The sequence below is a fragment of the Lates calcarifer genome, linkage group LG19 (genome assembly GCF_001640805.2).
Source record: "Lates calcarifer isolate ASB-BC8 linkage group LG19, TLL_Latcal_v3, whole genome shotgun sequence".
NCBI classification, from domain to species: Eukaryota; Metazoa; Chordata; class Actinopteri; family Centropomidae; genus Lates; species Lates calcarifer.
In genome coordinates this window covers 14479356-14494228 of record NC_066851.1, presented here as the reverse complement: position 1 = coordinate 14494228, position 14873 = coordinate 14479356, and the positions used below count along the sequence as shown (strand labels likewise).

Genomic DNA, 14873 nt, shown 5'->3' with positions numbered 1-14873 from the left:
TACAGACACACATAAGCACATGCACCATGCTCACACACACACACGGTCCTAGTGATGGCTGCATCTGAGTGACTGTTTTATTATGGGTGGTGCACTGCTGACTGAGGAGTCTGTTAATTGTGGCAACACCTTGAGCAATGCAACATTAAAGTGTTAACTGCTCTCTCTGGTGCTGTTCATCAAACATTCATCTAAGCGGTGCTTCTGCAGTAGGAAGCTGGCTCAGTACACCCAGAGCTACACGATTTAAGTCAGTCCAACTTCACTCTAGCGGTGTCACCAGCATTATCTTTTGGTTTCTCTCCTGTCTACAGCCATTTTGGATCTGCCATTTTGTTTGTTGTGTAGCTCAAACCAGGTTGCTGACATTGCCAACGCTTCCCAAACATCCACAGAGCACTACAGAGAACAACAACAGGGAAAAGTAGGGAAATGTTGCAGTAGGGAATTTGTATTTTGATGGGGGGAAAATGAGCTTGTTTCAGATGTAAATCAGGAATGATCTGTCGGGGTTTGGGGGCTTTAGCTAACAAACTGTGTTAGCGAGAAGATGGAGCTATATCAGCAGCACTCCACTGGGGATACACACATTTCACACGCAGCAGCGCACACCTCATCCTAGCAGCAGCATCTGTGCTCTTCCCCTCTTGCTGCCCTCTATTTTGTGTCTCTCCTCTCAACAGGCAACGTGCCATCTATGCAGAGTTGGATGGATGGTAGCACCCTCCTCCCCTGCGCCCATTTAACCCCCACAACCCTGCAGATCCATCATCATACAACACACACAAACGCACACACACGCGCAGACCTAACATTCATATCCCAGCATGTATTTGTCCTGAGCTGCAGCCCGCTGCCAAGCCCCTTTTACTCCCCCCTCATACATACAGTCTTATCTTGTGAGAGACCAACTTACCTCTAACGGCCCCTAAATGTGCTCATTAATTTTGTCTGAATTTTAAAGGTTAGACTTGTCACAAAATATTTAAGTGTTGCCACAAAGACACCAAGGATCTGTGGTTCTCCAGTCTACCTCACTCATGAGGACTACCTGCACTTGATTTGAGAGAAAAGACTAGGGAGTCATGTAAATGATTGTTGGGAAACAGCAGGCCTGTGTGTTAGGGAAAGCTTGTGACAAGTAAAGTTTCTGCAGAAGGGATAGTGTTTTTATAGCTCTCCATACGGTGGAAATAAAAGGCAAAAGCAAATGTTTGATTTATTGTCGTCACAATAAACGTGTTAAGCTTTGAAAGCATAACGCATTCAGCCCCTCTCCTCCATGATTAGCATCTGGTGAAGTTATACTGTCTTTTTGTCTAGTCTTTTTCTCTTTCCTTCCCTCATTTCTCAGTTTTGTCTAGCAAGTCGGCTTGGCCCACTTCCAAAGAACCACTGACACAGTTTTTCAAGAGACACACATAGAAGAAAGGAAAAACAGCTGTTTTGATTCGTGGTAGTCATTAGTACATTTTAGCAGACTTGTGGGGGTTTTTTGTTTTGTTTTTTTACTTTTTTTAATATCGTACAAGGTTGTAGAGGTCATGGTCTGATTTAATTTGTGATGTAAGTGACTAAAGAGGAACACAGGGAAGGAAGAAACCAAGATAACATAGAGACATTGCATTCAATGCTGTTTGCTCACTTTTAGGTGTGATGGGCAGCCATTTCCGGGCTTGTTCATTCATGTGTTCAAGTGTTTACATAGAGGTTGCAGCATCTAATTAGAAGTGATTTTGACTCCATTGAAGAGGGTTTACCTGCCCATGTTAGCCATTGACCTAGGCCATGTTCAATTAGCCTAGTATGGTTATCATTGTTGATGCTGCATGTTGAGTGCCTCCCTCTTAACCTCCAAGGCTGTTAGTAAGGAAACAAAATAGGGCTTGGCAACTATTTAGGAGGAACATGGGTGTGTGTGTGTGTGTGTGTGTGTGTGTGTGGTTGTTTGCATGTTTTTGGAAAAAACGTGTCTAAATTATTGAGGAAGGCACTTTTTTATAACTACTTAATGTGTTAATTAGGATAATTGTATCATAGGCTTTTGATTTGATATCAAATATGAGGTTCACAGTTGTATATTGCCATGTTATTCTGAGCAACAGAATGAATAATGAATTCATAATTTGTAATTGTTTGTAATGTAAAGCCATTTGTTCATTATCATCTTTTTGATATCAGGCCATATTAAAATTGTGAATTTCTTCAGCTCTGTGATGCACATCATCAAATTTTGATGAGCAGAAAAATGTGAATGATGCATGTTGCATCACTAGTTTTTGCATTACTTGCCTTTGTCTGTCTTTGCAGGGAAAAATGTTGAAGTTTGGAAAAATGTTGGTGTACTTTTGTGCTATAAGACTTCCCCATTAAAAGAAAAGACAGAGCACTGTGGAGGTAGTGAAGGAGAGAGAGAATTTCCTTGTTTCGTTAATTGGCAGCTCTGTGGTACACTAAACATCGCACAGGCACACACACACACACACACACACACACACACACACACACACTCACACACTGAATACTGTGACTGCTCTAAGGCCACTGCCTTATATTTAGTCAAGGGAGACCAGCCTCTGTCACTTTCTCTCTTGCTTAACCTAGCTCTTTCTCTTCCTCTCTCTGCGGCTGTGTTGAAGAGGAGTCTCAGGGGGAGGCTTAACTCTGAGCCCCTCGTTCTTTTTTCCTCTCTTTCTCTCTCCCCTTCCACGTCTTTCTTTCCTTATCGTCCTCTGAATGGAACGGCAGACTGTCGTTGAACTGAGAATTAGTCCAGGAGACAGACTCTACGCAGAGGTAGAATAGAGACACGGAGGAGTTTCAGTATCTTGCCTTCCTGCTTTTATTGCTGCTACTACCACTAACAGGCTGGGTTGCCTTACTTTCTGTGCAGGTGATGTGTTTACATGCAGTCACAGAGTGCATGTGCATTAAGCCTCTGTATTTCTGAGTTGAAATAGCAAGTGAACAAGCATCATAGCTGCGCCTTTTATTAGTAGCAAAAAGCATTAAATCAGTAGTTCACTTAAGGTGGCTCTGAGGTCAGCAAGGCTTCACATGCCTGTCTTTGGACCCTTCACTTGAGTAACACGTAAGGCCCTGCTTAAATTATGATGTACAACCTAGAAAATCACAGGGGCTTTGTGTTGTCATGGTTATTGACTGTTCGGTAGCTTCAGGGGAAATGGAGTTTGGGAAGGGGGTGGTGGGGTTGTAGAAAGAAAAGGGGGGGAATGGATGGGTGTGAGTGGGAGGAGGGGTGCTATCTTAATTGCTTTCCGTGAATAATTTTAGTCCCCTAATTTGGCGATAATGACAGTGGCTGCTGCTTTTGTATTTATTTATCCAAACATTAATTGACAGGACTGACATTAGCCAGGGCGGTTATTGCGCATTTGATTGCGCACAAGGGAGCAAAGAAAATTACAGTAATTATCATTCTGATATGGATTATGAATATGCATTCCCACACTTAATGTCTCTGTCAGCATTTTAGTAACAACAAGGCACTCTGCCATGACAACAGCACTTTAGCTTATCTCCATGTCTGTTTCCCTAAACCCAATCCAACCGGTGCTTGTGGAGAACAGATGACATGTCGTGTCCAAATGATTTAGCTCCTCCACTGTAGCTTTTTAACAACACAGTCATGTAGTTAGTTGAAATGGTTATCATGTGGATTGTTTCAGTTGGCCTGAAAAGGAGCCTCAGCCTGTGTGGAATTGGTGTGTGGTGTGTTATTGTGGATAGATATTAAAATCTTCTGTTTTTCACAGGCGGAGGGAGAGGACAATTTGAAGAAGATGCAACTGATGGAGCTAGCGATTCTCAATGGGACATACAGAGACAACAACATCAAAACACGTAAGTCACATGACATCTACACCCACACACACATCCAAACTTAATGTTATCCATACACCATACACAACTAATCTTTTAACTGCATATACCTTACATTCTTTATTATATTTAAAATAAATTACAATCTTTTGTCTGTATTTCTCATTAACTAATTCTGTTTACCTTCATCAAATGTGTAGTCAGATCTTGTGTTTACATACCATCATATTATCTCTGACCACTAGCAGACCTCTCTCTCTCTCTCAAGCTCTCCAAACAATTCATGTTTACCTACCCATCCATGAGTAGGACATCTTCCATTCCGTTCTTCTCCATATTTCTTTCCTCCTCAACCATCTCCCCATCCACCTCCCCCCCCTGCAGTCCAGATGCAATCGCTGTGTATCACTTGCTCTTGGCGGACTCTAAATCCTTCAGCACAGCACTGTATTCCACCTGCTCAATTCTGCATGTCAGTCACTAGTTCACACATCCACAGTGTTTGATCCTTAATCACAAAGTGTAATTTCTAAATGCATAATCACATCTGGAATTTGGATGTAGGAAATCACCGGCATGTTTGTGTATAGACTAAATAAATCCAGAACATGTGCAGTAACTCTGATTTCTTGGTGATACTGTTAATTATTATTAAAAATATAATTTAAACATGATCAGAGATTCATCAAATTTCTGAAATGAAAGTCAAAGTGATTAATTTCACTATTTATGAAATAGTCCACCACCTAATCATAGTTACCATAGTGCTTGATTTATTCGATCAGCCTTTGGGGATGCTTGTGTGGCACGGCTCGTAGCACATACTAAAGTAGAACCACTTGAAAAGTGATTTTTGTGTGTTCATTTGTACATCGTCCAACCTAAATGGACTGCTGACTTTGTAAATCACTATGAATTTAAGTGTAATGTGCAGCAACCTTCATGTCAAGGTGTAAAAGTCTGTCTTTTATAAAACCTGCTTCTTTGTGTCCTCCTCTCTATAAAGTCAGCTGCTCCATTTCTGTTGGTGTGTGTTGTTTACTTTGCCTCTGCCATTTCCACTCAATGAATGTGTAGCTGCTGTGGTGATTGGTATGCTTTGAATGCTTTGAATTGGGATGACAGCAGCATTTTGTGCTTCTTGTGTTTTGGTGTGAGGGGTTATTTTTATTTCGTTTTGCTATGTTGACTTTTTTTATTTTTGCAACAGATTGTGGCTTTTGTGGTTCACCACCATGATCATTGCATGGACTAATTTTCCCTTTTGTCCCACCCCCTCTCCCTTCTCTCCCTGCCTCTTCCTGTTCCCCCTCCTTTTCCTCCTTTGTATTTTCACCCTTCACTGTTCATCTGTGATTATGATCAACCACACTACACTTTATCTCTTGTCCTCTTTCTTTCTCTCTACTCCTGTCCTTCACTCTCTTGCTTATGGCAGCCACCCTTGCGTTCTCTCTTGCAGCGGCGGCAGCAGCCGCTCAGGGCCCCCGCCTCATAGCGGCCCCCACGGGTCAGGTGTTGCCTCCCCCGGCACTCCGGCCCCCAACACCAGCCGGGGCTCCCATCATGAACCTCATCCGGCCCACTCAGATGGCTGCCATGCTGCCCAATGGCACCCCCACCCTGGTGCCTCCCACACCGGATGGCGGGCTTATCTACACCACCCCTTACGAGTACCCTTACGCCCTGGCACCCACCTCCCTGCTGGAGTACCCCATCGAGCACAGTGGGGTTCTAGGTAAGAGAGCCTGGGGAAGCATGGGTGCGGCAGGTACAGCGGCCAACTTTAGCCAGCCTGGACAGGAGGGCAGCTTGTTTTACCCCGGAGCTGGGGTGCTGGACGCGGCTTCCATGAGCCACAGTCAGGACTTGTTGAAAGGTAAATATGTCGTGTCCACCTGAGGATCAAAACAAACAGACAAACTGACAGGCAGGACATGACTGGTGAAGCTCTTGGTAATGGGATGACCAGCTACAGTATGTGGCTCATATGGACACTATATTAAAATGGCAAAATGGGGGACAAAACTTACCTTGTGAGGGCTAGGCTCTTGGAAAGTTCTCTTTATAATTTAGACTGAGGTTACTTCACTGTTCTTAGTTGCGCTCTCGCCAAACAGTTATGCTCTCAGGTTTACATTGCCTCTTTTCTGCAAGGTTTATATAGGAGGACTTAGCTCTGTGTGAAATGAGGCACGCTGACAGAAACACGCTCACATACACACAGCCTGCTCTCTAACCCTTTCATGCACTGGCCTGGAGGCATATTCAGTCTGCCGGCAGATCCCCTCGGATTTCTGCAGCTTTTGAAATCATTTCTCTGCACTGTTCTCTGCAGGCAGGCCTTGATGCCTGTAGATAGTCCCTCTCTCACTCCCACTGGGGATGTTCATTAAATTCCTCCAGTCTTCCCTTTTTTCTTCTCCTTCCCCTCTCTCCATTGTCTTAGCCTCACCCCTCTTGAACTTGAGCTCTGTGCTAGTACCTGACGTTCCTCTTAGCTTCTGTGTCAGGAGTACAGTTCAGTATCAGGATCTTTATATTATATTCATCCTCAGTGGTGCTTTAAGCTCAACACATCTGCTACCAAAGAGATGACTGAACATCTATGGATAAAATAGTCTGATTTGAACGCCATATCTTGTATTGGGGCTGTAGTTATCAAAAAGCAAAGCTGTTTGCTCCCATGTTAAGACAGAGGAGACCTTTGTCAGTTGCTCGCCAGCTTTAATTTGACAAACTACTCCTCTAATGTTGTCCGTCGCATCATCTGGCAGCAGCAGACACAAGTGTGATTTTAGCTGACCTGTGTATTTGAGGTGCCTCTGGGAGTCATGTGTAGAACAGACAGGGGCAGCTGACTGGCTTTTCTCTCTTTAACTTGCAGGGTTACACCAGCTTAGTGCATTTTATTTACTCACACTATCGATTGGTGCCTTCAGCAACACAGGGCCCTGTGGAACACGCTCACTCTCACACTCGCACACATACTCGTGCACTTGGCTCAGCTGCCCGCGCTACTGTATCTAGCCGCCATTGGCTTCTCCCAGAATAAGGAAATGTCAGGCCATCTGCTTGCTTCAGAGTAGTGTAGGTGGCTGCATAGTCACCAGCCAAAATTTAGCTCTTAACTTCAATGCCAGGACAAAATTGCTGTTGAATTTTAGAACTTATTTCACATGCCCCCTCCATCCCCTGAGAGGGCTAGATTATTATCATTATTATTGTTTTATTTCTTAATTCCTGCACGCATCAAATTTTTGGAATACTTGAACATACAGCGACACGAGAACAGTTTGTTTGTGTCATGTATACGGGGCAGTGTCAGGCACTGCAGCAGGAAGAAATCAGTTGTGACAAATATAGGAGGTAAATGACAGCCTCTGCCGCCAGTGAACAGATTGACCTGGAGAGAAATGGTGAAAGAAGGAAAGAGAAAATGAAAGAGAGAGGGAGAGGCAGGTGGTGTCTGGCACTATTCAATTACCATCAGAGCTGTATTGGATTTCCCCACCTTTCAAAATAAAGAGACAAATTTCTCTCAATCCCCCTCTGGATCCCACAGGAAGAATCACATTATTTTTCCAGACAGCCCAGGAGCTTGAACCCTTAACCCCACCCCACCCCCCTTTTCAGAGAGCCCTCTATATAACTCTGAGCACTGTGGAATTTTATTACTTAAGTTATGCATTTTTAAATACCAAGAAAAAAAACTCCAAAAAGGTGTATTATTTTTTTCTACTGCATTTTTCTACACGTAAAAAAAAAGATATGTGTGGTGTGCATATGTACTATAATCTGTATTATGTTGCTATTCTGTGTATTGTTGTATTATCCAAGCATTATAATGATAATGGTTAAAAATGTGAATGTTAATTACTGTAAAAGATGACTGTTTTTTCCCCTCCTCAAAGTGAATGGTTTCTAACCTTGTGGACCTGTTACAATCTAGGTGCAATGGCTACTAAAGTGAGACGGCATGACACGCGGGTCCATCCTTACCAAAGGATTGTGACCGCTGACAGAGGTCAGTTTAGTCTCTTAGCTACACTCTGCTATTGACTGATGCATTTCAATGATTATTATGCCTATTATGCCTCGATGCCTTAGTTGGGAATTTGTATATTGTCTGTATTGTATTTTTCTGTTGTTTTCCTTTCCCCCCCACCACCACCTTTTCCTACCCCATACATCCACACACCAGCTAAATGGTTGATTGTGGTATGCACATTTTGTTTACATTTAGTACTTAACATATACAATATATGTAGACTGTGTATATGTCAAAGCTCAGGCAAAAGTGATCTTAACAGCTTTTGGTTTGTGCAGCTGTGAAGCCAGGACAGGTAGTACTTTGCAGGCAGTGTTGAAGGTGTATAATGACATTCCTCTGATGTGAGATTAGAGCCTAAAATGGGGCAGGCTTGTTCCCATACATGATTTATCTCCTCGGCTCATAAGGAGCAAAGAAGGAGGAGAAGCATTTCTATACTGTATCTGAGAGACCTAGTAGGCAGAAGACAAGTAGCCATGCTGCTACCAGGCACCATTTCACCTTGAAATTTAAATTTATTTTGGATTTTATTTTTCTATGGAAGATAGACACGCACAGACATAAGCTGAGGTAGCTTGCATTCTCTCCAGTGTATTGCAAATATATTGAAATAAAGCTAAAATACATTTTTAATATTTCAGTTGTACATGAGGTACTGTCATTTTATATTTGAGCATTTTATATCAAATGTATTTATGGTTCTTGTGTATATTTATATTATATAAAAATATACTGCTAAATAAAGAGAAAGAATCGGAAAACATCGATTCATCTATTCATTGCACATTTAACACTAGTCACAATTATCCCTCACATAACATCAGTTATCGTAAGTCTCCTTACCACTAATCACACTGTTTGTAACTTGCACTCCAACTGGAAAGACACTAAAACACTAGATTCTTGTTTTTTTGTTACTTTGTTTGTGTCTGTTCGACCTCTCTTTGCTTCTGTTTTTTTTGGTTTTGGGGGCAATGTGCGCTTAAATTAAACCACCAAGCAACATGATTCAGGGTGGGGGCTTAGTAGTTGGGATCATGATGTGACAACGTCATGATTATAATGAGACTAGCTGGGTTCATCTCATACTGGCAGGGGAGTTAGGAGCAAGGGGGGCAACATAAGAGATTGCATTCATTTTATTGTTAAAATGATGTCATTCCAGTCTCTTCTTGCTGACACTAATATCCTTTCTATCTTTTTTTTCTGTTTGTTTTGTTTTTGTTTCTAACCACCTAGCCGCCACCGGCAACTAACACATGACCTTCTGACCTCTGAACTCTTCACCCAATGACGAGCCGCCCCAAGCCTGCCTGCTGATCAGTTAACTGGTAATTGCCTTTTGCTAGCCTCTCGGACGCAAGTGAGAGAGAGAGAGGCGCCTGCCCGTACAGTTACCCTAACACTTTCTGACAAAAAAAAAAAAATAGAAATCAACGCAGAATCTTCACAGAAACACAACAAAACCCAACAAAAGTTGTGTAATATTCATTTTTTCCCTCTGTTCATTGAGTTCAATTCCCATTCTTTCTCTTTCTTTTTCTTCATGAATCATATACTGGGTGGATGTGTTTGTGGTATTACTCATAAATCTGCACTGAATTATATAGCAATAAAGACCCCACCCCACCCTGCCCACCCACTCTCCTTTAATTGCTCTGATTTGGTGACCTCATGAATCAAACTTCAATATCTATTTGACGCAAACCATTTGGTTTCAGAGTAATGACATAACCCCCCACCCCACCCCCAAATGTTCACCCCTCCCCCTCCAAAAAACAAAAAACAAAACAATAATAATAATATTAAGAGCCCCTACCTGCTCCCACCCTGTTCTAACACCCATCTATTGGGAGAGAAAAAGAAATAGAAGGAAAGAGAACATACACTCACATTAACTTGTTTAATTTCTGTCATTTTTCACATGTAGTGCAGTTTGTTGAGCTCTGAGATGTAATTATGAGCTGACACATTCTGGGTGTGCCCCTCCAAACAGCTTTCTGTTCTGTTTTTAAAAAAGCATGGCTGAAATGATTGCAAAAGGAGCTTTTTATGATTTATGTGTTTTTTCTTCTGTCTTGTTTATTTTTATTTTTATTTTGCTTTTGAGTCATTTTCTCCACTTGGTTTTGGTTTCTCTGTTGTTCATATTTGACTAATTAGCTTTGCTTTAAATTGATGAGCCGATATGAGGCAGGTGGTCATCTCTGGGAAACAAAAACACAATCTGATGTTTGAAGCAGGCTGCAGAAAACTAAGACATGATGAAGGGCAAAATGGGAAGGTCAAAATTGGGCTGATGGGTCTGTGTGTGTGTTTTTTTTTAATTAATACTACAATGAAAGTAGGGTGTGCTGAGGCTTCGGGGACATTGGAGCAGTGCTTATTAGCTACTGACCATTGCTACGCCCCCATCCACACTACATCCATTTTACAGTGCCTGATGTATTTAGAAAAATATCTCAATGAGTTGTTAGCTGAGCTGTGATCAAAAAGACAAAAAAAAGTATTAAGTGTGCATATTTAGCCAAAGGGTTTTCCAATGAATTATATATCTGCAATTATGCATCTGTCTCACAGAGGGCTCTCTTTGTGATTTTAGAGTTTGGGGTGTGAATTTGTGGTGCCTGCCTTCAGCTGGAACAGACAGCCGGTCAGTTAATAGATGATTTTTGACCCATTAATGCTCTATTTTTTTTTTTTCTAAGGAGGTGAATGCAGGCAATTAACACTAAATCAACATACTACTCAATTACAGTACATTGCTAGGGGGAAGGGCACTTAGAAGTTTGGTACATAAACGCTTTTGTCATGATACCAAGCTTCTATATTGAGTTGTTTCATCAGCCACATTGCCAAACCGGTGTTTTTATTTTCCTTTTTTTGCATCTCAACATTTAGCCAATTTTTTTTTTTTTTTGTTCAGTGTATTTTTTTATTTTTATTTTTGACCCCAGTTTTCCCATTAGGTGGGCATAATCTGAGCCTTCCTTCAGTTTTAGAAAAAATATTTTATTTTCATGATGAAACATTTATTTTCAACACACGCCAAACCATCCACAAAGCGCATCCACAATGTGTCACACCTCCCTGTGATCGTAGTCTAGCTCCTGAGCCCCACAATATTTTGTTTAACTCTCTCAAGAAAAAATAGGATGTGAAAGCCATGCCTGCCTGTTCAAATTGCTTTATACATACGTCTTATATATATATAAATATATATATAAATATATAAAAAATGTAGATATCTGTCATTGCATATACAAATACAGAAGAGAACAAAAAATAGATAATTTTACAGGGTGCTGGAGAAGAGAAAAAAATTGAAAAATCTATTTTTGGCAATTTTAGCTTTTGATACTTTACTTGCAGTTACAAAATCTGAAAAAAAAAAGAAATAAAAAAAACGTATAGTGGGGGAAAACAGTAAAACTGAGTGGGTGAGGAGATTAAAAAGTGCTGTTACCTTGGATATGATTGGAAAGGAAGATGAAGACCAAAACAGTCATAACCCTTTGGAAAGTTAGCAAGGATCAGAGCGAGACAAAACGCCCGGAGGAGAGTTTTAAAAAGGATCAAATCAAAGTGCCTTAATCAACAGTGGTTTCTGTTTTCTGAGTATTCCAGTTGTGTTCAATAATATCCAGCACCCACCAAGTGGCGCAGAGAGGAATGGCTAGTGTTACACGCTCTGAATAGTTGAGCAGGGTAGCTCCCGCCGAATCGTGGTGTTACCGAAGTTATTCTATGCAAAAAGAATAGCAGTCGTTTTGACCAGCTAAAATATGTGCCATGGTTTTGTCTTCCTGAAATTATTTTCTTTTTTTTTCTTTTTCCTTTATCTGATGGCCCTTTACTCTGCTGTATGCGCAGATTTTGTTCTCTTTTTATTTAGATTTTAATGATCACATGAAATATTGTCTTGATTTTTGGTGACTGTGACTACCTTCCTCGAACAAAAGTGAACTGCCAATAGCAATGCAGTAGTCTGCCAGAGCATGTTTTGATCATGAGCTGAGAAAAATGCATAACGTACAAGGGGAATGGATAGGAAAAGTGTGTGTGTTTGGTGGGTGGGGGGTGGGGGAGGGTCATCCCTTGTTGGCATTACGCCCTGCTTGTTTCAATAGCTGCAAACTGAAAGCATCCAGTCCGTGTCAGTGTCTCTCGATGTCAATTTAACAACAAAATCTATCAATACAATCATGAGATTCATCATGGACAAATGAAATGCTGGTTAATGAAACAACCAAGTCCATTTCACAGCCAAATAGTTTTCAGTTATTGAAACAACTTGACAGTTTATCGCTGGAAGGTGAAATAAACTCATAATATTAAATCGAGGAATTGTTAGATCCCAATATTACCCTTGGCAGTTTGTTTTTCTATTCATAGCTCTTTCATCATGCTGTTACACCGAAAGGTCAATGAATTTTTCTTTTTCAGTGTTATTATTTTAAATTGAAATGCAATATTAAAGTGGAGCAAGAGATGGCTATTCAGCATTTGACAGTATTAAGAAAAAAAAAATTCCCTCTGCAATGTTACAACTTGCTGTGTCATTGTGAAAGGCTGGATAAGTCCATCAGGTGAAAGGTTAACTCTATACCTACCGTATTCTCTCTGGCCTGCCTACTACATGTATGATAATGTAATTAACAGCCATTGTTACAGGTTTATAATGTATTTTTCTAATCTCATTTTATATGTATATTAATCATGTTTCTGAGTGCTTTTTTCTTTTTTTTTTTTAATGAAACCCACTGCTACTTTTTTCCCCCTCCTAAACGGCCCTCTCTTCCTCCCCCCCTTTTCTCTTTTACATCTTGAAAACTGTCTCTTGTGGGGAGTGTTGCCTTTTTCCTGTTATATTTTGTTTTGTTTTCTTGCCAATTCCCAGCTTGTTTAACTCATTAGCTACTTTATTAGTTTTCTTGTCATAAGTATTTTTACATGCTTGCATTTAGTTTTCATGGTGTATGCTGTTATTTTTCTTATTAACCTCTTGGCATTTATTTTAATAAAACATTCTTAGTAAGAATTTTACTAACTTGCTGATATTTTGTCTTGTGTTTTTAACCAGTTTCATGAATGTATTACCTTGGTCTGGTTCACGGACTAACACGATTAAAACTGGTGTCTGGCCACCACTTACACTGACTGATGACACGCACACTCTACATCAACACACTCTATAGTCATCTGTGCACATATTCTCTACATATAATCACTCCACACACACACACACATACACCATGTCACATGCACCCACACACACACACACCTAACTGGAAACTGCACGAGTTGATAAGCGTCCCTCACCTCCCGCTCACGCACTCTCACCTCTGTGCTGGAGAAAAAAATTCTGCTGACACTCTTCATACTTGCCCTCCCCTCCACTCAGTCCCAACACCGCTGCTGTGTCTCGTCGTCTCTTGGTTTTTTTTTTTGTTTGTTTGTTTTTTTCCTTTTTTTTTTTTTTTTTTTTTTTTTTTAGAGACAACTCTCCTGTTAGTCGTCTCCTGTCCTTCTGTGTCACTGACCTCGTGAGACGGCAGGAAGTGTCGGGTGGGGAGGAGGGGATGAGGTATAAGCTGCAATTTACTTGAGGTCACTGGTTAACTTCTGGGTCAGCTGCGCCCCCACCACCACCACCTCCTCTTGAATCAAGTGCACACTTGATTCAAGAGGGGTGGTGGTGGGGGGGGTGTGATTTGCCTGTACACAAGGGTTGCTCTCATAGAGTCAACAAAACCTAATCCCTGAAGATTAAAAACTCCCATTTTCCACAGATATCCTCTTTCTCTAGCCATTAGCCAGTGCAGGACTATAGTCATAATCTGTGCAAAAAATACTGCATATTAGTCATCTCAAAAGGATTAATTTTACTGTGAATATGTAGAGCAGAACATCTCATCACCACACATTATAGATGTAGTGGGTTATTTACAACAGATACCCGGGATGAAATTTATAAATGACAGTAAGTGTGATCGTCTAAAGCTGTCCCCGGTCTTTTTTTTTTCTCTCCCATTGCTTCCATGGCTTGTTATGCCTGGATAGCAGCATTACAGTTATCACCAGCTGTTGTCTGTTTGGTGAACACTTCTCCCCATTCAGCTTATTGATATAACAGCTAATACTGGGCCATTTGGGAGCATCCGTAATGCTTAAACACACACCAGTACCACCGTGCCAATATGAAGTACTTTGGGATCAAAACAACCTTACTATTCCTTCCAGTGTAAATTGCTGATATGGCTTTCAGCTAGCTAGTATTTATTGTTTTTGGGGGTTTTTTTGCGAGGAGTTTTTCTTTCTTTTGTCTGAAACACTGCCAGTGTGTGTTGTTCATTCTACTACTGTGTCAGTGCACTCATCCCTGGGTTCATTCAGCTCTCTTCTCTCTATTCAGCTTTCCTTCCTCCTCCCACTAATTCAAGGTATTGACACTGACACACAAGCAAAAAGATTAACTTCATTAATCCTGATTATTACTTTAACCCACTGAGTGATGCCTCCAGTGGTTTTTTTTCCTCCCCTTCCTTTTTTAAATCTGCACAACAAAAAAACATCTTGGCCTTAACTGTTGCAATTCTCTTCATGTCTCAGCAAGCGGAGAACAAGGATTAAAAGTGTCTAACATCAAACTTAACATGTCTCTCCACTCTGAAATTAACATTAACACATCTTTGATCTGAAAACGGGTGTTTTTTTTTTTCTTTTCTCGCCTATAACACCTGCTTGTACACCAGCAAGTAGAGACAGAGATTGGATTACTGGCAACCAGCCCAAATTGTTTCTTTTCTCCTTTTGTACATTTGGTGCTGTCAGCCATAAGCTTGTTCTTGTTGTATTTATTAATGTAGGATTGGCCTTTAATAGTTTTTGATTGGCTGCCTCTGTGCTGTAATGAGCAACTTGAGCTGAAATCCGTCCATTAGCAGTCGTCGTTTTTATGCTGTCTCAAGCCTTG

The 14873-nt window shown here is 41.0% G+C and overlaps 1 protein-coding gene across 6 annotated transcripts in view; it reads left to right on the top strand.

Moving 5' to 3' along the window:
- The window catches only part of qkia (QKI, KH domain containing, RNA binding a), a 74195-nt gene extending 61252 nt beyond the window's left edge, over positions 1-12943 (top strand). Inside the window, exons 5-8 of one of the 6 annotated variants that reach the window (XM_018663468.2) lie at positions 3777-3864; positions 5282-5722; positions 7796-7870; positions 9137-12943. In XM_018663468.2, coding sequence (XP_018518984.1) covers positions 3777-3864; positions 5282-5722; positions 7796-7870; positions 9137-9153 — 621 coding nt within the window. In that variant the 3' untranslated portion in view covers positions 9154-12943. Of the gene's footprint in view, positions 1-3776; positions 3865-5281; positions 5723-7795; positions 8531-9136 lie in introns of those variants that run through there. The other 5 variants (XM_018663471.2, XM_018663469.2, XM_018663470.2 and 2 more) reach the window with 5 other exon arrangements.
- Positions 12944-14873: the final 1930 nt, after the last annotated feature.